Source organism: Xiphias gladius, chromosome 1 (genome assembly GCF_016859285.1).
Source record: "Xiphias gladius isolate SHS-SW01 ecotype Sanya breed wild chromosome 1, ASM1685928v1, whole genome shotgun sequence".
NCBI lineage: Eukaryota > Metazoa > Chordata > Actinopteri > Istiophoriformes > Xiphiidae > Xiphias > Xiphias gladius.
In genome coordinates, this window is record NC_053400.1 from 15,555,374 (window position 1) to 15,575,019 (window position 19,646).

Consider the following 19,646-nt stretch of genomic DNA (forward strand, 5'->3'; position numbering starts at 1 on the left):
CAAGTTCAGCTGCAGGAGGCAGAAAGGGAGAGAGGCAGGGAGGGCCAGAACATGAGCCCTGCCCACTACATGTGAGCTCATTGGTTAGAGAGTGTGATTGGTTTGGGTGGGGGGGGTGGGGCTGGGGATTTGGGGGGGGTGTGAGTGCCACATCCTCTTTTCTACGATTGGCTGTTCTGCTGACGCCTTGGAGGCAAACTCAGCGATGGAGGAGGAAGAGCCCCCTCTGCCTAATTAGGGAGGAGGAGAGGCGGGGAGGGGGAGGGGGAGGGATATGTAAAAAAAAAGAAGGAAGTAAAGTGAGCAGGGAATTTGGGTTTTACTGTTCAAGGAAGTTATAAAGTTAGACTCCCTTCAGTCTGTTGTAGAGAAAATTAGTCACACAGTCATGATATTACTCAGAGCACTATTAAGCTCTTGAGACAATTGTCAGCTGACTCATGAGCCCCCAGAGGAAGAGGAGGGACACCCACAGTCATTTGCCTCTTTGACCCTGGGAAACTTTGAGGGGTACAAGGAAAGTTTTTTTTTTTACACGCAGCTTTGGTAAAGTTCAGGAACATGACTGTAGGGAGGTTTGGGAGAATCAGTGGCTGTGTAACCAGGGGGAAGAGTGTGGCAGAGTTTAAGTGGAGCGTACTGTAAAAGCTCCTTCTCTCTAAGATGTCAGGGGACCTCCAGTGGTGGGAGTTATATGGGGCCCCTTGTAGCGTTGGTGTTTTTTTTCAAACTGTATCCAAATGTTATTATACTTTATGGTTATTGTTTATGGGGCTGGTCTCCACGTCTTTTAGAGCTGAGTATGAATACTATTTTAATTGAACGACCATTGTCTCAGAAGGTGTGATGCGTAGATGGGGCTGCCTGCAGTCTGAGGGGAACTCAATTTGTGATTTTTTTTTTACACTGCTTTGTTTTGTATTTTGTTTTTGGGGAAATGATTATTTGACTCTATCAATATTACGTTTTGCAAGGTGTGTAATGTGAGGGCTGGGCATGTATGTATGACTTTGTGTGCATTTAGGCTTTACGTCTTTTATATACTGTATATTGTTGAAACAATTAGATTAATCAATTAATTGATCGGCACAAAATTAATCAGCACCCATTTTGACACTTGATTAATCATTTGGGTCTATTTTTTCCTGGCAGAAATGCCAAAGATTCTCTATTTTAAGGATTTGATTCTTGTCTTTGTCATATACAATAGAAAGATGAATATCTTTGTGTTTTGGAATGTTGGTTTTACAAAAGAAGCAATCTGAATAGGTCATGTTTGGCTCTGAGAAATCATACTGGGAATTTTTCATTATTTTCTGACATGTTAATGACATGAAAAAATTACTAATCAAGAAAATAGTCTGCAGATTAGTCAAAAATGAAAATAGTTTTGTATGTGTGTGTGTGTGCGTCTCAGTCTCTTAACTCACTCCATCTTTTTTTGCCTCTTTACCTCAGATTAGATGGAGCTCTCTAGTGTTCTGTAGGGCCTTTGTTGGTTATCAATGGATGATCCTGTTATTTAATGTTATGCGTGGTTGAAGGCCTATGATTTAATTGTAGGGTTTAATGTCAAACATCGACTAACATGTGAAAATACACACATTTTAAAGCAACCATACTGCCGTATAATACCCTGTAATAGCACACCTATTGTGAACACACTTTAGGTGTGCTAATCAAACATTCATGAGCCCGCCTGCCTGCATGTGACACCACAGCAATTGTTTGGATCTGTGTGACTGAAAGCTTAGTTGATAAACTTTGTTTGGAGCGCAGATGAGTATGCGGATGGTTTGACTTCTCTTCACATGTCTTCCTACCTCTTAACAATACTGAGAAATCCAACAGAGGAGCGTCCACCTACCACTCCTATCGCTTCAGTGGATCTTCCATAATTTAAGTAGGAAGAAAGCCACTTGCTCGCTCAGCCATCCTGAGAGTCAACCCATCAGACAGCCGCTTTCTCCGGCTCCACTGTCCTTTCAGACAGGCATGACATCATCATCCTAACAACAACAGCTGTCTGTTGTCTGGACTCTCTAGAGAACAACCACAGACACAGAGGAACTGTAATCCTTCATATACTAAAAGTGGACCTAACTGGAATTAATTCCACCTTAGTATCTTATCTAAAATGCAGCAGTGTGGCAAAGTGGGTAGCCAGGCTCAGTCCGAGCCCTGCCAAAGTGTCATCCAAGACACGTTAAACAGAAAATGCTTTGTAACTGACTCTGACTTCTAAATTCATGATGGAAAGGTTAAAGCAAAAATAAGGTTTAAGTAATAGCGAGACTTAAATGGAAACTGTAAAGTGGTGCTAACTGGCTTTCTTTTAGAAAACCTTTTCAATTAAAAAATGCATTTTTGACTACAATTCAGCCTGTACTGACAGAACTTAAATTTGCCACAGCTTCCAGGGCATCCAGTATACAGCAAAAAACATCATCACATCAAAATCTACACTGTCTGATCGCACAGCAAGGCACAAAAATACTAGTGCAGCAGGATGTCCTTCAACATCCTCCCTGCCAACCTGCCTGAACTTGTTGCATTCATGTGGGCAGTGAGCAGTAGTGAGAGTTGTGCTGCTTACATAAAACACAAACTGCCTTGGCCTTAATGAAAGCAGATCTCTTGAGGCTGAAGTCATTAGAGCCTCTTCTACAATGGATTTCTCTACGCGAGACTGTTGAAGACGGGCGTGAAATGTACCTATGTGGCGATCACGACTGCTGATATTTCAGAGCACTAGAGCACATTTTTTCGTATAAAATTTGATCTGAACTGAAAACAAACTGTGCATGTCATGTACAGCCCGTCACTTATCAACAGCAGGAAGACAAACACCATCTCTCTAAGGTTCATCACCCACTGCTGTTTTTCATGTCAAAAGTCCTCTTTCTGGTTTAGCAATTCAAAGGAAACAGTTTTTAATCCTTTAATTGGTATCTCCTTTAAGCCTCTGATTTCTGCTACAGTGCAGGCCAATTCTCTCAGTCAAAGTGTTTTCTGGTGTTTTCCTATACACCATTTGCAAATTGCTTTACTGTTTGTTTCAATACTGTTTCAAATACGATCAAAATAGCAATATGCTAACATATGTTAGCAACACCTCTTGGCATGTTTGTCATTTTAAAGATCACGTTAATCTGACCACAGTTTTAGCTGTGCTGGCTGAAGCATCAAGCCAGGAAAGTTTATACTACAGATCAATCCACATAAGATAGCTTTAGCCACCCTGCTAAAGGCTGAGACACATGACAGTAAGTTATGTGCAAACAAAACCAGCTATCTGTGAGTATGGTGGATCTCTGCAGCATCAAGTTACATGACAACATACAGTATTTCCAAGTTCTATATAGTTCACGTTTACCTACAGGGCTGTGCCTCCTCCCTCTTCACCCTATCATCCCTTTCCATAATATCTTTGTAGCCTTCTTCTACAGACTCGATTTCCCATTACCCGCAGCTCCAGCTGCAATACACGCATCACAACTAATCCCACATCTTCGCCACTGAACCTGCAGTTGCACTTTTATAGAAAATCGCAGTCCCAGCAGTGTTAGCTCCTCCAGATTACTATACTATCTAAATAATTCAGTTACCTTAATTGATAAAGTTTTCCCATGATCCACAGGAGCCGGTATCCAACAGCTGTCACCACAGCGATGTTTCGGGGCATTGAGCTGTTTCACTCTCCTACTGTCTGCTCCATACAGAGGTTCAAATCCCGGCTTCAAGCTCTCATTCATTGTGTCTTTGGAGACAGTAAATGGGTGAAAAAATAAACATGAAAGCCTGTGCTCCCTGAAAAACTGTATGGAAAAAGCCAGAGCACGGTCTTACCAGAAAAGAGCCAGAGCTCTTCCCTTTGTAGGTCCTTAAGAACCAGCGTCTCAACTCTGCCCATCTACTGGCGACCATTTCAGTGTTTGTGTGTGCATGTGTGTGTGTGTCAAAGCTCTTATTGTTGCTTCACAGGGGAGACAAAGACACACAAGCACATACTCATGCAGACTTGGATACACACACACACACACACACACACACACACACACACACACACACACACACACACACAAAAGAACATGAATCTATAATAACACTCACAAACCTTGCTCCCTGAGGAATGCCAATTCAGGGAAAATCTGAAGGTTTGAGGTGTATTGGAGGTTATTCAAACTAAAATGAACGCTGAAAGAAAAAGGGATGTACAGAAAAGGTGTAAAAAATGTTGAATTAAGAGGAGGAAGTTGATACAGGATGAAAGAATAAAGAAGAAAGGGCAAGACAGCAAGAGGAAACAGAACGGACATGGTTACAGAACATGAGAGGAAAAGAAAGTAATACCAGTTTCTTTATCAGTGACTTCACTTTGCTGCAGGAGCTGCAGATTCAGCAGCCCAGCTGTGTTTGTGTGTGTTGCTGCATTGAAGCTGCAGTGTCAGTGCATGTGTAGTTTAACCATGAAGCTACTAGGTCACCACTAGGACGGTGTGGGATTACTGTACTGTACTGTGTGTGTGTTGGTAGGTTTGTCTGTGTGTGTGACGTAACCCTCATCTGGTAGCATTCTAACATGTTAATCCCTGACAGATTAGCTACTGTTTCACTCCTGTTAGCATGCAGCCTTTCTCTATAGATTTATTTTCTTCTGCACTTTTATCTTTTCTAATTAGTTTCCTTCTGTCAGTCTTTCTTCCTTGATGCTTTGATTTTGTTTTCCATTCTTTATTATTTCCTTTTTTCCCTTACGCTCTGCTGTTTTCTTCCTGCTTGCCTTCATCTTCAACACATCATCTAATCCGTCATGAATGGATTAGCATAAATACACTGATCATTGCACTGCTCATTCCCTCTCCAGTATTGTCAGATCAGTAGTTCGAGATTATAATGCAACATGTAAACACAAACACCAGTTATAATTCTCTGCCAAAAATTGTTAATAAAAACATCGATCCATCACATTCACCAAGACAATCTCTACACGTGGCCTCGTAATTCAGGTCCCTAGACTGAAATTGTACCAATAATACTAAAACTCCATCTTCGGCTCACTTGTAACAGAATGAATGTCTGAAACTCGCCTGTACTGTTATTTTAGAATGTGCCAAGCAGATCGACAGATAAAGACATAGGCAGATGGGCAAGGATCCAGCCAGCCAGATAAAGGACACAGACCGAATGACCAAAATGGCACAGATGCTAAGACAGAGAGCAGAGAGACAGACAGACAGACAGACAGGCGATCACAAGGACACGGGGTCAGTCCAGAATGACTGAACAGAGCATTAGTTGTTTTTATTGTTGGGAAATGTGGTCAGCGGCATTCCTATCCTCCTCCTGCCCTTCATCAATACTGAAGTACTGCTGACTAACACACACACACACACACACACACACACCTTCTCTTTGTCTCTCATTTATACAACATGTACCACATTTTCTAAATAGATTGACATCAAATATTAAAAAAAAAAATTAATTATTTTCATCTGGTTCAAAGAAGTGAAGAACTTATTAACCAAATCACTGATACAAATTACTGCAGTGTAAAAGCTGAACATAAAAACTTCAAACACGGCAGCATTGGTGGACACACAGGAGGATTACAAGCACATTCCGCGAAGGAGAACACATTGCAATGTGTGAGTATTTGAACAGAAGGGAAGAGACTGTTCAGTTCTTATCTTCATAGAGTTACAACATAAGTACAGTATGATCACATTTTGACAACTGAAGCCTGTCTTACTCCCTTACTTTCTTACTTACTAAGTACTCAGCTCTGATATCAGAGGCAGGAGTGTAATCAGTGCATGGCTAACATTAGCATGTGACCATGCAGCTGTGGGTGACACTTATCCCGCGGCTGACTTGTTAATGATTAGAAAGTGAAAAGCTTTGGTTTAACGCCGTCAAGTATCAAACATGGATGAAGAACCAAATATATTTGCTATGCCAGTCATACATTTATATTGAAATTTGGAATTGTGTAGTTCATCTCTGATACAGAGCCAACAACGTTTTCTCTGAACAGAGAAGCAGGTTAACAAGTTTTATTGTGATTTTGTAAAAATCCAGTAATTGAAATCTGCTTCTTTAAACATTTTAAGGGACAAAAATCTAAATCTCTGGCATCAGTACTTCCGTCTTTGCACGATAGCACAAATAGTTGTGTTTGCTGGTGGGAAGCCTGTTAGGGATTGAGAACCTGCATGCGAAGCTCCTTGTTGTCAGGACAAAAGTAGTGGCTGGTGAATCTATTTGTTTCAGAGACAACAAATAACAGTCTGAAGTTCTCCCAGACCAACAGAGGACGTTAGCAGTGACATGAGTACCAGTGCACAGTGCACAATCTTACACTCCAGTTGCAAGAAAAATGACAAAAAGTTAGAAAAAACAAAACAAAACAAAACAAACTTTGATACATCATTTTTTCAGTCGTGTCAAGTTACATCTCCTCCTTCTGCCTGACCACAGCTGTGATGAGGGCGGCACCCTTCCCGCTGCCCTCCTCTGATGGGAGGAAGGTCACGTTACACTGGGGAGCCAAAACTCTGGCAGTCTCTTGGAGGACTCCAGAGAAACTAGAAGTAACAGAAGAAGAAGAGTTTGTAGTTTGTAGAAAGTAATTCGAGAAAACTAAATAAAAGAGTAAAAGAGTAAAAGTAGCTGTTGAATCCAGTCACCAACAACATAAAATTTGAATTGAACTGAATTCATTGAAACTATGACTACGAAAAGGAATAATAAAAATAACTCACTGTGGATGTAGTTTGTAGAGTGCCCCATCTACCCCTACAGTGATGTTGAGATGGTCCAGTCCTCGGTTCTCTCTGATCTTATCGACCACGGCCGCCATTCCTGCCCCACACAGCTGAGCTGCACGACGTGACACTGCTCCACATACCTATACAACAATGAAAACCATTATCATTACTGCAGAAGTTAATAGACTGTTGGTGCCACGGTTTGCTGAGACAGACAATATCAAATCATTTCACAGTGGAAAAAAATCTTACTAATCCCAATTTGAGCATTGCAACAGAGAACATGTTTTTTTGAGCATTGCAGTGGGTCATATTTTTAACTTTTCTAACCTCTTTTCTGAAATTTGGGATGAACTCGAATTCAAGAGATGGCCATAAGGGTGCAGAATTGTGCTGCCTTACAACTACAACCCTTAGATTTATTGGTTGTTAACAAGGTGCCAAAGTTTTGGCACAGTCACCACATGCTCCTCATTGTTTGCTAACAGACCTTTTAGGGGCTGATATTTCGACATGTGATAGCATGAAAAGCACAGGTGTAACTAATAACATTAGTGACTGCTCCATGTCATTTATGCGTTTTTTTTTTTTAAGGACTTTCGCTAGCAACCCTTAGCAAGGGATGTTGAATAGAACAGAGCTATAATTAATGCCACACATAAAGCTGTGTTTTTTCTTCAATCATTGGCCAAAATGTCTGCTATAAAGAAAGCCTACTGGTCCAGTATGTACCGTATACAATTGCTGTTAATTGATTTAGACTTGTGATGTAGTCTGTCTGTGTGAGGGTGAGAGAGTGGTAAAAAAGGACTACTATTAATAAAATATCAAGGATAATTGATTAAAATGTCCGGGTTTGTCCTGCACGGCCGTCGCGTACAGCTAACCACAGAATTCAACCAAAGCACAGGATATCTTTAAGATTGGATTTTACTTCAAAAACGCACAGGTCTTTAAAAAAAGCCCATGTACTGGCACAACTGTTCACCAAAAGACTTGGCTCCGGGCAGCTGTCAGTGTTCGGGCCCCTGCCCTTGCTCATCATTTTCTATCCCCTACCTGTTTTACAATGATGCTGTCATCACAGGTGCTGTCGAGCCCCAGGCCCTGGAGAATAGATCTGACCTGCAGTAGAGCCAGGCGGTCACTAGGGGGAGACAGCACACTTACACACATTGCAGCAAAACACAGACACAACTATACAGGCATATACATTCACACACACACACACACACACACACACACGCGTGGTGTGGTAGTTTGGAGATATCTCTCTCTCTCACACACACACACACACACACACACACACACACACACACACACAAGAAAAGTTTCCCCTACCTCTCTATTTCCGACAGGTATTTGGTTTCGAATATTCCAGGTGTTTTTAAAGTTTCAGTGACGTGTCCTCTGAACAGCAAACCTCCTCTGGTTAAATCCAGTAAAACTTTGCGGACAACTTCACCTAAGTACATCCCGCTGGTCAGCTTTTCAAACCTAAACACACAAACACACACACACACACACACACACACACACACACACACACAGAATTTGTTAGATCCATTAGGACTGCGTGACCACCTGACCACGTTACAGGTTGCAAGTATAGACAAATATGAGAAGGATATGTAGCCTAAACACATGAAAACACGTCCAAGTGATTTACGCAAAAGTGAGAGAGTGTCCACATACACACATTTATACTACACGTGTACACATACATACAAGTACATATACTAAACGTGTACACACGCACTTGTAACTTAAGGCCGTACCAACCTGGATACGCCCGATCTCGGAAGCTAAGCTTCAGGGGGTAGAGCGGGTCGCCCACCAACCGGAAGGTCGGCGGTTCGATCCCCGATCGATCATGTGTCATCTCGTGTGACTGTGTGGATGTGTAAGAAAGCGCTGCATGTGTAGAAAAATGAATGCGTGTGTGAGTGGATGAATGTAGTCTAAAGCGTTTTCATAAGTGCAGTCCATCGGCCAGGTACACGCCTATACTGCTTGTGTACACATTCATGTACGCATATATACTTGATGTATACACATGCAGACACGCAGGTATGCTAGATGTGCGAACACGCATACAAGTAAATACACCGAGTACACACATACTCTCATATATACCACATATATACGCATATATTCTGCGTATGTACACACACACACACACACATACACATATACCACATGTGTACATACATACATATTTAATATGTGTGTTCAGTGGTGATTCAGGGAGCATTTAGAGGTCAGCACATACACAGACAGTTTCCAACCTTTGTTTTCCAGGGTTCAGTGAGTTTTGGTCAACTTCAACATCATAAAATGTGATGATATCATCCAGAGAGCCATCATCACCCAGACCTCCCCACTCTGTGTTTATACACATCTTTTGTGTCTCGGCATCTCCCTCCGTCCCATCGTCCTCCTGAGTGCGGATATAAATGAGGGGGTTGAATATATGGGCTCTCATCCAAAAATTCGTTACATCACCACATCTGACTGACAAACTGAACACTTTGAGCATTTTCTAGGATTCCCCTGTACCTTATCCCCCTCTCCTTCAGGCATCCCCTCTCCTCTTTCCATTTGTCCTTTCTTTTGTTCAGTTTTCTCAATGTTCTTCAGTTCCTCCATGTAACAAACATTAGTGCCAGTTCCTGTGAAACAGAATCATATGCTTGATTTCTGTATTACTAATTACACATTACATTTACTACACAGCAGGAATTCAAAATATATATTGGTTGTCGAACTCGCTGGGTTGAGTTTAGGGACACAATCCAGTTGGACCAAAAAACACACACAAATATACATTATTATTGCAGTAATAGTGAGGACTCTAATTGCTGAAGGCTTTTTGTGGCCCGAAACCCCAAATTTACCATCATAAATACAACCCTTACCTTAACCACTACTCTCAAATTAACCTTAAACTCAGTTTTAATCTTGATCTGAAAGCAAAGACCTAACTGAAAAGCAGCATTCTTAAAAAGTGAGGACGGACCGAAATGTCTTCACTTTGCAAACATATCCTCTCCATTAAAGTGGCAATAGCAAGGTTTTTTGATTTAACTTATCATTATGAAGTAAATGTTGATTGCACGATATAATGGCTATAGAGTAATGACACCATCAATTCATGCAATTCTGTCTGCCACCGGGTACGAATTCTCCTGGGAAAATTGAGGCTTAATTTATGGTACAACGAAGTGCATCTGCCACTTCACAACCAAAAAAGAGGGTAATGCTTTTGTTTTACCAGGTAAACGTTTTCCACAGGTAACAACTGGAAGAAATGGAGTAACTGTGGAAACTCTGCCTGGCAAAAGAAATGGAGCCCTGTTGTCGGAACATGGCAAAGAAGGCAAAAAGGGAGAGTGACAGAAACTGAGGTGAGACAACAGTGAACCTCCGATGGGCATTCACTCAGTGGAGAGAGCTCCGGGATTTGAGAGGGTTCAAAACCGACATTCAGTTGGCATTATTTCTACTAGATCAGCAGGCAAAGTTAAAAAAACCTGCCCACTTATTAATACGGCCGGATGTTTTACTCTGCCCTTATCATAGCAGTGAGGACAGAAAGTGACCCATCTTTGCAACAGTGGAGCTCATAATGAAACGTGGGGGGCTGAAAAGTTTTCGGTTTCCACTTTTAGGTCACTTACCAGCAATCATTCCAATTTCACACAGAGGGTCTTCATAGGCGCAGCTCATCATGGTCCCAACTGTGTCATTGACTACAGCTGCTATATCCAAGTCAAACTCCTATATAGGCACAAACATACATAGGTGTGTACACAAACACAAGCACATACATATGTTATTTACTGGTGCATTTATATTTACAGGTTCATTGTCACTATTTTTACACTGACAAATAGGTACCAATAGGAAAGAGTGCAGCATTATTCTTTCACCTCATCTGATAAAACCCCGATCATAATCATAAAACTCTATTCTGTTGTATTCTGACTCACATTGCGTCTCTTGATGGCCTCCCGCAGCATGGTAACAACATCATGTCCCTCACAGTTGGTGGCCTTGAAGCCCTTGGTCCAGCTCACCAGTGTGCCCTACAGAACACACAGAGGTTGGAGAGGGTTACATATGGATGTTTCTCCTTTTGGTGTCGGTTTACTTTTTTACTGCTTATGTATCTTTTGAAAAGATGCATTTGAAAAGCTACTAATTTGATCATTGATTGCTATTCCATGGAGGAAAAGTTTTTTTGTGGCTGTAACAAACTGACCTAACACAACTGAACACGAGCCCAACTACACACCTCTTGATGTCCATGCTTACCGTGTCAATGGCCGTCTGCTCGCAGGGGAAAGAGAAGGTGAAGCCCGCGGGAAGATGAGCCTTTTTCATCCCCATGTAGTCCAGGAAGTCACTAATAAACTCTGCGATGTTATCAAACAACTAGAGTCGGATAGAGAGAGAGAAAGAACACTTTCTAAAGAAAAACTGTCAACTGTGTACTTCACTTTCGGTACTAGGTAAATGAATTTTGGCCTTCCACTTCTCACAGGCCTATTTAGACAACACTGCATGTGCTTATTTAGTCTGTATTTTGAAATCCTCATTAACTTTCATAAATAATTAATTAAACCCAATCCCATTTCCATGTGGTCTGTCTGCCTGCCACTGCTAGTCTTTCTGCCAATATTATTTAAACATGCTGACAGTGTATCTGTGTGTCGTACCTCTTCTCCAGTTCCCTGCATTATCTCCTGTGGTATGGTGTAGATCTTATGGTAGACTTGTGAGTTCTGTTGTAGACCTTTTTTAAGGTTCACCAGCAACGCTCTGAAGTTGGTTCCTCCCAGATCCAGGGCGATGTATTTTCCATGCTCTTGAGAAAACACAAAAAGTTAGGTTGCTGATTATCTGATTCAATTAGATCCAGTTAAATGTATTCATTCAAATGTGGGCAATTAAAAAAGCAATAGGCCACTTTTTTCAACCAAGAAGTTACTTCTCTTGTCCGAAAGCTGAAAGAGACATTAGCTGTGACAAAATAAATTGCCCATGTGGCAATTGCCCATGTGTTTCCTTAACCAACAGAGGTTTTAACTGTAATTTCAGTTTTAGGGAAAACACACTGGTGCTTCCCTGACCTGTGCCATCAGGTGTACGGTACACAAAGGAAGGCAACATCTTAATTGCAGTGGGGCCTTTTCTCTTCAGCCCTGCCTCCAGCCCCGCCCTCATCCTGGCCTTCACCAGCTGGAGCTGCTCGTGGCTCAGACTGAGGGGAGACAGTGACTCATCCAACTGGAACACAAGTAAGAGATACTGTATGTCAGACATCGTTTTATTAAGGGGGATAAGACAACTGAAGGCGCACGCGCACACACACACACACACACACACACACACACACACACACACACACACACACACACACACACACACACACAAAACACACAGAGCATCCTAACCTTTCGCTTCTGTGATGCCAGTCGTCGGGCGACTGCTGTTACTAAGGCAGCTCCTTTGCTGCTGCCGCTGTCTGACAAGATGAATCTGACATGGCACTCAGGAAGCAAACGGCGCACAACTTTATGGAGACGTTTAGGATACCTGAAATGGAGGGAGTGTAATGTTTAACGTTTCTGACCTCTATAGGTAATCTGTAGCAGCTGCAACAACATCACTACTACTGGAATTTCCCCACGTTAAAGTCTGGCATACAATGACAAGTTGATTTAACAAATAAGAATGCATAATTATATTTTAATTTAGATGCCTTTAAATGTATCATGCCCTAACAATGTGACCAGTCAGAATCATAATTAAAGGTACAGTATTTACAATGAGACTAGTAAGGAGGATAAATCAAGATACTGCATCTCCAAACATGCTTTTATATATTTTATTACACTGTTTTCGTACATATTAGATTGATTAGATTTAATTTATGATGTCAAAATCTAACATATCGCAGTAAGAGAAGCACAGGTGTAAATAATAACATTAACAATTCTATTCAATTGTCCAGTGAGCCATGACAATGTGACAACGAACCAGCATGTATAGTTCCAGGGCCGTGAAACTGAGACAGGTAAACGGTTTTCAGCCATTGTTAATTTTTTTTACTCCTACCTGTGCTTTTCCTACTGTGACATGTCAAAATGTCTTCCATGAAACAGGCCTTTTGATGTGCGCCACTGGCATATGAGTATGACTTTCCATAATAACCTACTGTGGGTGGGTCTTGTACACTGTCCCATCCACACCTACAGTGATCCTTAATGTCCTCAAATTCCGGTTTTGCTTTATTCTAGTCAAGATGGCAGCCAGTCCTGCAGCCACTAGATTTGAGGACCTGAAGGACACAATGGTGCTGACACGCTGAACAGCAGTGCAGTCATCATGTGAAGGGTTCAGGTCAAGGCCTGTGAGAATGTCTCTGGTGTTCTTCAGGCCATTTTTGTACCTAAGAAAGATGGACATATATAATATCTCACTGCTTTCAGACAGAGGCAGCGTGACACATAAAGACAAAGTTAACTTACTCCTCCATTGCTGCCACATGTGCAGTAGTTATTTTTCCTTTGGTCCTCAGGGCGTCAGACACACGTCCGTCAAACAGCTGTCCCATTTTAGTCATCTTTAACACAACCAGCCTCACCAACTCACCCAGATACATCCCACTGACCATCTTCTCAAAGCTGCAATTCGGAACAAGTGTGGGAATAGAGAAATAGAGGGCTTAAGGTTGATACTGTGTCATTCATGCTGTGTCACTGAATGCCATATCGCCAAAAAAGACAAAGCTGCTTCGCTTACATTTGTTTCCCAGGGTTGATGGAGGCTGCATCGATATCCCTGTCAAACTCAGTGATGTAATCCTTCAGAGCCCCATCATCTCCGAAGGCTCCCCACTCAGTGTTCACACACATCCTGCCCTCGTCTCCCTCCACCAGGTCAACGTGACGAAGCTCCTCCATGTAGCACGCATTGGTGCCTGTGCCTAAACACAAAATCCTATTTATTGAGTGAATTATAATTATCAGAATCAATTTGCACTGGCTACATTAATGTTCTTTTCTTTAATCCTCAACAAGAAGATGTCTAACATAAACTACCCACACACACACACACACACACACACACATGTACATGCAATAAAACAGCGAACCACTAGAGAGAGTAGTAACTTAACTGAAGGTGCACACAACTTTCAAAGGTTGATTATTTCATTCTAATATACCAAAATATGTTAATTTCACACTAAAATTAAATTCTAACTTTTAAAACATTGAGGAAGGTGTCAGATCAATTTTATTGTAACTTTTGAGTCTGCAGTTTGTCGTGGTGGATGTATTGTATTATATTGTCAGGTGTTCCTTTTTTGTCCAACACCCAAACAGTATATTACACCGACAGCATTAAGATGGAAGATTCAACGGACACACAGAGCAGTATCTCTTAAATTGTAGGTAGATTTACAGCACCAGCTGGCTGCTGCCTTACACAGCTACAGGCTGTTGTGGATGAAGTACAGCAATGGAAAAATACTCCATTACAAGTAAAAGAATGAAAAATGCATGAAAAAAAAAAATCCTATTTAAGTAAAAGTCCAAAATTAGTAATGGCAAAATTTACCTAAAGTATGAAAGTAAAAGTAATCCTTTCAAATCGGTAACTGATATATTATTATATATGAGGTTATTAGATTCTTAATGTGTTAGTATTAACTACTTCATATACAGTCATGTGGTTTAGTCCATTGGTTCCCAACAAAAGGGTCTGATCCCTCCAAGGGGGTCACCAGATAAATCTGAGGCAAGAAGGAAGGAAAAACAAAGTTCTGGTACACAAATCTTTAGAACAGTTATTCAAGTGAAACCATGTGATAAATTTGGAGGAGAAATCACTATTTGGTGGAGTTGCAAACAACTCACAGACATCTGAAATGTGACAAGGGGCACCAACTATACACTGCTTTTTTTTGTAAGAGGTGACAGGCCAAAAGGTTGGAAATCTTTAATAATGTGTTGTATTTTATAAGAGTATCATATTTTTCTTTATATAAAAACTTACCGAAAAGTAACCAGTAACTAAAGCTCTCAAAAAAATGTAGTGGAGTAAATAGTACAACATTACACTCTGAATTTTAGTTGTGTATAAGTATAAAGTTGCAAAAAATGGAAACACTCAAGTTAAGTACAAGTACTTCAAAACTGTACTTAAGTACAGCTCTAGAGTAAATGAACATAATTATTTTCCCACAAGTGCTACAGTGAATAGTATGAATTATGTGAATGTACTTACCAATGATGAGTCCCACTTCACAGTACTTGTCATCAAAACCACAGGTCATCATGGTCGCTACAGTGTCATTAACCATAGCTAACACCTCTATATCCATTCCCTGCAGAGTGAGTTACAGAGTGATGCACCGGTTTATAATTAGAGTACAGTTTATTTAACGTTTTCAAAGGGCTAATGTAGTCAGTCATATGGGTGCATTCTGTATGTGCATCTGTCTATTCTGAGGTGACCATAATGCAGCACTCTTAGCAAAACACCAAGCAAAAAAAATCCCATACAGTCCTGTGCACAGTTTACCTCTGATTTCGTTCCCCCTTATCTGTTTTCATGTTTTTTGATAATGTCAGCTATGAGTAGTATCCCAGTTATAGCAGTCGTCAGAATTACTGAAAGTTTCTTTGAACAGAGGTACCAGCTAAATGTGTAAAATAAGATCCTAATCAACAATCATGTCTCAGTTCCTCTGAGGGCCTGTCTCATGAATGAAAAGTAGTTCATACCCCAGTTCTGTCAATAGCATCTCTGAGGGCCTGGACCACATCCTTCCCCTGGAGGCCTCGAGCCCGGTAGTTCTTACTCCAGCTTAACAATAATCCCTACAGAGAGGAGAGAAGTTGTCAGGAGGTTTTTAGGGATGTAAATCTAAAAAGACAGAGCCATGTCAACATAGAGAGTAGAATATACTGCAGGTAGATGTCATGAAAACCAAATGAGTGTCATTGCCTGATCCAGGGTGGACTGTTCACAGGGGAAAGAAAAAGTGAAGGCCAGAGGATGTTTCTTCTCCAAACTGATGTTCTTCTCAACCAGGACGTCCTTTAGAGACTCTGACACATGGTCGAATAACTACACACAATGAGTCAAACAGAGAGACAAAAGAGAGAAAGAAAGTCAAGAACAAGGATGGAAAATCTGAATTTTTTAACCCCCCCCCTCTGTTGTTGAACCCTCCTCGAACGCCCCTACGTCTGCTCCCATCCTGCTCCCAAACATATGTTCCTTTTCTGTTCCTCCTTGAATTCCACTCTCCACGTTTCCTGTCTCTCCACTTCACCTTCTTACCTCCACTGCTCTCCCCATGCGTAGCTCCTCCGGTATCGTGAAAGTCTTCTCCTCTATCTCCACTCCTCCCTTCCTAATCCCCATTCCCTCTCTCACTTTAACTTGGAGCACCTTAAACTTGGAGCCTCCAAGATCCAATGCCAGAAACTGTCCTTTCTCTGCAGGAGAGAAGGGGAGAGACAAAATTACATCATCTGCATTGTGCTCTATGTATGTATTATATATTCCTTCAGAGTACATTGACCAACATATCAGCCTGAAAAAGTTTGAAAACCCCATGTGTGAGTAACCTGATCCATCAGGAGTGGAGCGGACATGTGTCGGCAGCATCTTCACTGCTGCAACAGCATTGCTTTCTGCTGAAAGCCCCTTCTTCATTTCAGCCTTGAAACGAGCCGAGATGTCTCGTAGCTGGTCGTCATGGAGACACATTGCGTACAGAAACCTGTCCACCTAAAAAAATTATAGGAGAGACAGTGCAAACGGAGAGCAAACAGAAACAAAGAGAAATGAGGCATAGTGATTTAATTACCAACAGGGGCAATTCCAGGATTTTTCTAAATAACGTAGCAAAAGAGTGGACCAAGAACCGTTCGGCGGGGCCCATGGGAAATCCGAAAACTCTGTCAGAGAGAAATAGAGCTTTGAAAATTGGCTTTGAAATCACTGGGCACGATTTTCAGGCTCTTGTGCAGTGCCCTGTGCCCTAATACAGGTGGTATGAAATGAAAAGTGGTACTGACAGCACTCTAGCATTTGGGTGGCACCAGGATACGGCCCTGTTCACTACTGAATAGACTTGAGCGAGAGAAGGAAGGCAGGGAGACAGCAGGGGGGAAAGAGGAGAGGAGGACCCTCAAATTTGGGGTATCTTCCCATCATAGTTGTAAAGATGTGGAAATGATGGGAATAGTTATCCGGTATCAGCAAAAATAGTGGTTTCTTTAATCTTCATGGTCTGCATGTGGCATAGGTTTAAAATCTGTAGCAACATTTGCTAAACTCAGATTCAGTACTTCAGTACTATCAACAGTAACTTAATCCAGGGAGTGGCACTTGAATGTGGGACTATAGAAGACTATGGACTAGGTGTTTGCGACAAGTGGATGGGAAATAAAGGTTATAAAAAGGAAACTGTTTTTTCACACTCAGTTCCAGCCTGTATGCTCAGCCAAACTATCACCGTGGCTACGCGATCATGGGACAAAGTCCCTCTACCTGGGTGTCACTCTGTATTTGTGTCCGTGAGAGTGTGTGCAGCATTGCTAATGGGAGAGTCAATGTTTTGCCCCTGTAAAAGTGTGTGTTGATCCCCTCTGCACTAAGAGAGGAGTAGTGTCACTGCCTGGGGAGGATGTTAATCATTTCTTAGGAAAAGACAAATGGTGACACAGTAACTATTTATACGGTACATTGATCATCTTAGTACAGCATTAGCTACTGCCTTATCTTTTAGATGAAGGTATTTGTGTGCATTTGCAAAACCTCAGCAGGTGAAGTGCTTTATACAAATTTTAAAATATGGATAAGTCATAATTCTGTCATAATTGCCAACAATGAATGATGAAACACCACATTAGAGCAAAAAGGGAGAATTTCAATTTGATCATGTAACTTAAATGACAAAACATTGAAGCTGAATAAATCTTTGACAATGAATTTATCACGATTTGCATTTAAAATGTTTTTCAATAATTTGGTCAGCTAAAACAAGTCAAAATTCGTTGTAGAAACCAATTAAATTCAAAGAGTGATTTCATACTAAAACAGAACAGATAATTTAGGAAACTGCATAGCAATTTTGCAAATGACAGTGCAAACTGAAAAATAATGTCATCAGTGGAAAGAGGTCAAGTAACCAGACAAAACTAAGATTACCAAATGTGACTAATCCAGTGCGTTATCACTAACTTTCATAAGTAAGAAATTATTTTGTTTTTAACTCAATAGATAGTGCTCCAAACACAATCGTTACCAGGCAGTAATGATTATCTACACATATCCCCGTCAGTCTCATAAGACCTCATCTGTAGCAAATTACATATGGAAAGTTACCTCTTTAAAGATGAGTATATCTGCTACTGGAACACAACTTGTTTGTTTGTTACGCAAAGTTAACACTATAGAATAACTCTTACCTTCTTTGTGGGGTCCTCGTGGAGTTTGGAGAAGTAGAAGGAAATAAGATGAACAGCAAACATCTTGATGTACAACGCACACCACCATGAGACGTCCTTTTGTGCTCATAGGTCGGTGCAAGATGCAAGTGCATGCGCTTTAATGAAAGTATGAAAAATGCGTTCAGCGTGTACACATATTAAGATGTAGATACTCTTTTTCCCCCGCTTTTTCTCTAATAATTGTATCTTGTTCTCACTGACAGAGTCCACTGAGCAGAGACCAGCTTCTGCACTATCTCGGTGATAAACAATAAGCCAAACCCCTTTCTACCATCACTTCCTCCTCTCTTTCTGTCTCACAGCCCAACCCTGTTTTCTTTTTGGAGTCATTATAGTCTCTGTTTTTACCTGTACTAGACCTTTGCTGAATTTCTGCAGAGTCCTAAGATCTCCAAAATATGAGCAATTCATTGATGCCTGAGTTATTCAGCAAAGGTCATGGGAATGAGGATGTGACGTTTCATATTTTGTAATTTTCAGTGAGATGGCTTTGCCCCATGACTTTTTGAAAGACAATTACATTAAATGATACCAGATTAAAACAAAACAAGTATAGATTGAATGTATGCTAACACCAAAAGCTGTATATTTTAGGAATGGCGAAGATGTAGACAAACAGTTGAAGGAAAGATGTAACTGTAGAGGCAGGTATGTCCGCCACATCCATGTCCGTTAATTCTGGCTTGTGACTGATGTGGTTTGCCTGTGTTTGGTATACAGTCTGTTTTTAACTAATAAACTTGCAATTTGGTTATAATACGTAAAGATGGATTCATCTCTTTGGAGTTCTTTCTTCATGGTCCATTGAATATTCACAGGAAGGTTTTGATTGAATTACTGCCATTAAATAATGTGACCTTTTATTAAGAACTGATTATAAGTTACTTCAGAGTAAGTTTTTCATGCGTCAGAATTTTTTAACTAAAAGGTGTGTGGCGCATAAAAAACAATTAAACATTAAATCCAGACAGTTAAAACAACAGATTCATACTGACTAATGTTATCAACTTAAATATACAAACAAGAAAAAACAGGGCATCTCATCTCTATATGGACACTAACAGGGTTCTGCTCAATTCAATCTGTCCATAGTGTTAACTGTATGCTCACAGAAAATGCAATTCATTAGAGAGTAGTTTAAAGGGAATGCTTCAAGTATACCCGAATAAGTTGGATATATACTCTCATGCTGTTCTGAAGTTCTACATTTGAGTCCACCCCATGAAGTGAGCAAAGTGAAAGTAAAATGAGTCCAGACCTGCATAACACACACACAGTGCGCATTTTAAACTATTTCCTGGTCACAAAAAATGCTTCTAAAATAGCATTTATG

The 19,646-nt window shown here is 40.9% G+C and overlaps 1 protein-coding gene across 2 annotated transcripts; it reads right to left on the reverse strand.

The window, feature by feature from the left end:
- Nucleotides 1–5,060: 5,060 nt before the first annotated feature.
- On the reverse strand, nucleotides 5,061–18,504 carry LOC120783192 (hexokinase HKDC1-like). Of its 2 annotated transcripts, XM_040116116.1 has the most exons (21): nucleotides 18,272–18,504; nucleotides 16,424–16,586; nucleotides 16,134–16,291; nucleotides 15,795–15,917; nucleotides 15,572–15,667; nucleotides 15,072–15,171; nucleotides 13,584–13,767; nucleotides 13,310–13,465; nucleotides 12,997–13,230; nucleotides 12,233–12,374; nucleotides 11,909–12,065; nucleotides 11,495–11,643; nucleotides 11,091–11,210; nucleotides 10,766–10,861; nucleotides 10,454–10,553; nucleotides 9,333–9,445; nucleotides 9,062–9,213; nucleotides 8,115–8,270; nucleotides 7,833–7,920; nucleotides 6,768–6,913; nucleotides 5,061–6,590 (listed from the first exon to the last, which is right to left on the reverse strand). In XM_040116116.1, exons 1-21 carry the CDS (start codon nucleotides 18,332–18,334, stop codon nucleotides 6,455–6,457), a joined length of 2,832 nt encoding a protein of 943 aa, XP_039972050.1. In that variant the 5' UTR covers nucleotides 18,335–18,504; the 3' UTR covers nucleotides 5,061–6,454. The 2 variants fall into 2 exon arrangements, with proteins under 2 accessions (XP_039972050.1, XP_039971960.1); XM_040116026.1 differs by lacking the exons at nucleotides 9,062–9,213; nucleotides 9,333–9,445; nucleotides 10,454–10,553; ... (12 more) ...; nucleotides 16,424–16,586; nucleotides 18,272–18,504 and adding an exon at nucleotides 8,556–8,659.
- Between the last annotated feature and the right edge of the window lie 1,142 nt (nucleotides 18,505–19,646).

Excerpts from the sequence above, each read along its gene's own strand:
- LOC120783192 (XM_040116116.1), bottom strand. The coding sequence starts at position 18,334 with ATGTTTGCTGTTCATCTTATTTCCTTCTACTTCTCCAAACTCCACGAG. Across the intron at positions 11,644-11,908 it reads CCGTACACCTGATGGCACAG|AGCATGGAAAATACATCGCC; the intron begins GTCAGGGAAGCA and ends TGTTTTCTCAAG. Across the intron at positions 6,914-7,832 it reads ACAGCATCATTGTAAAACAG|GTATGTGGAGCAGTGTCACG; the intron begins GTAGGGGATAGA and ends ATTGTTGTATAG.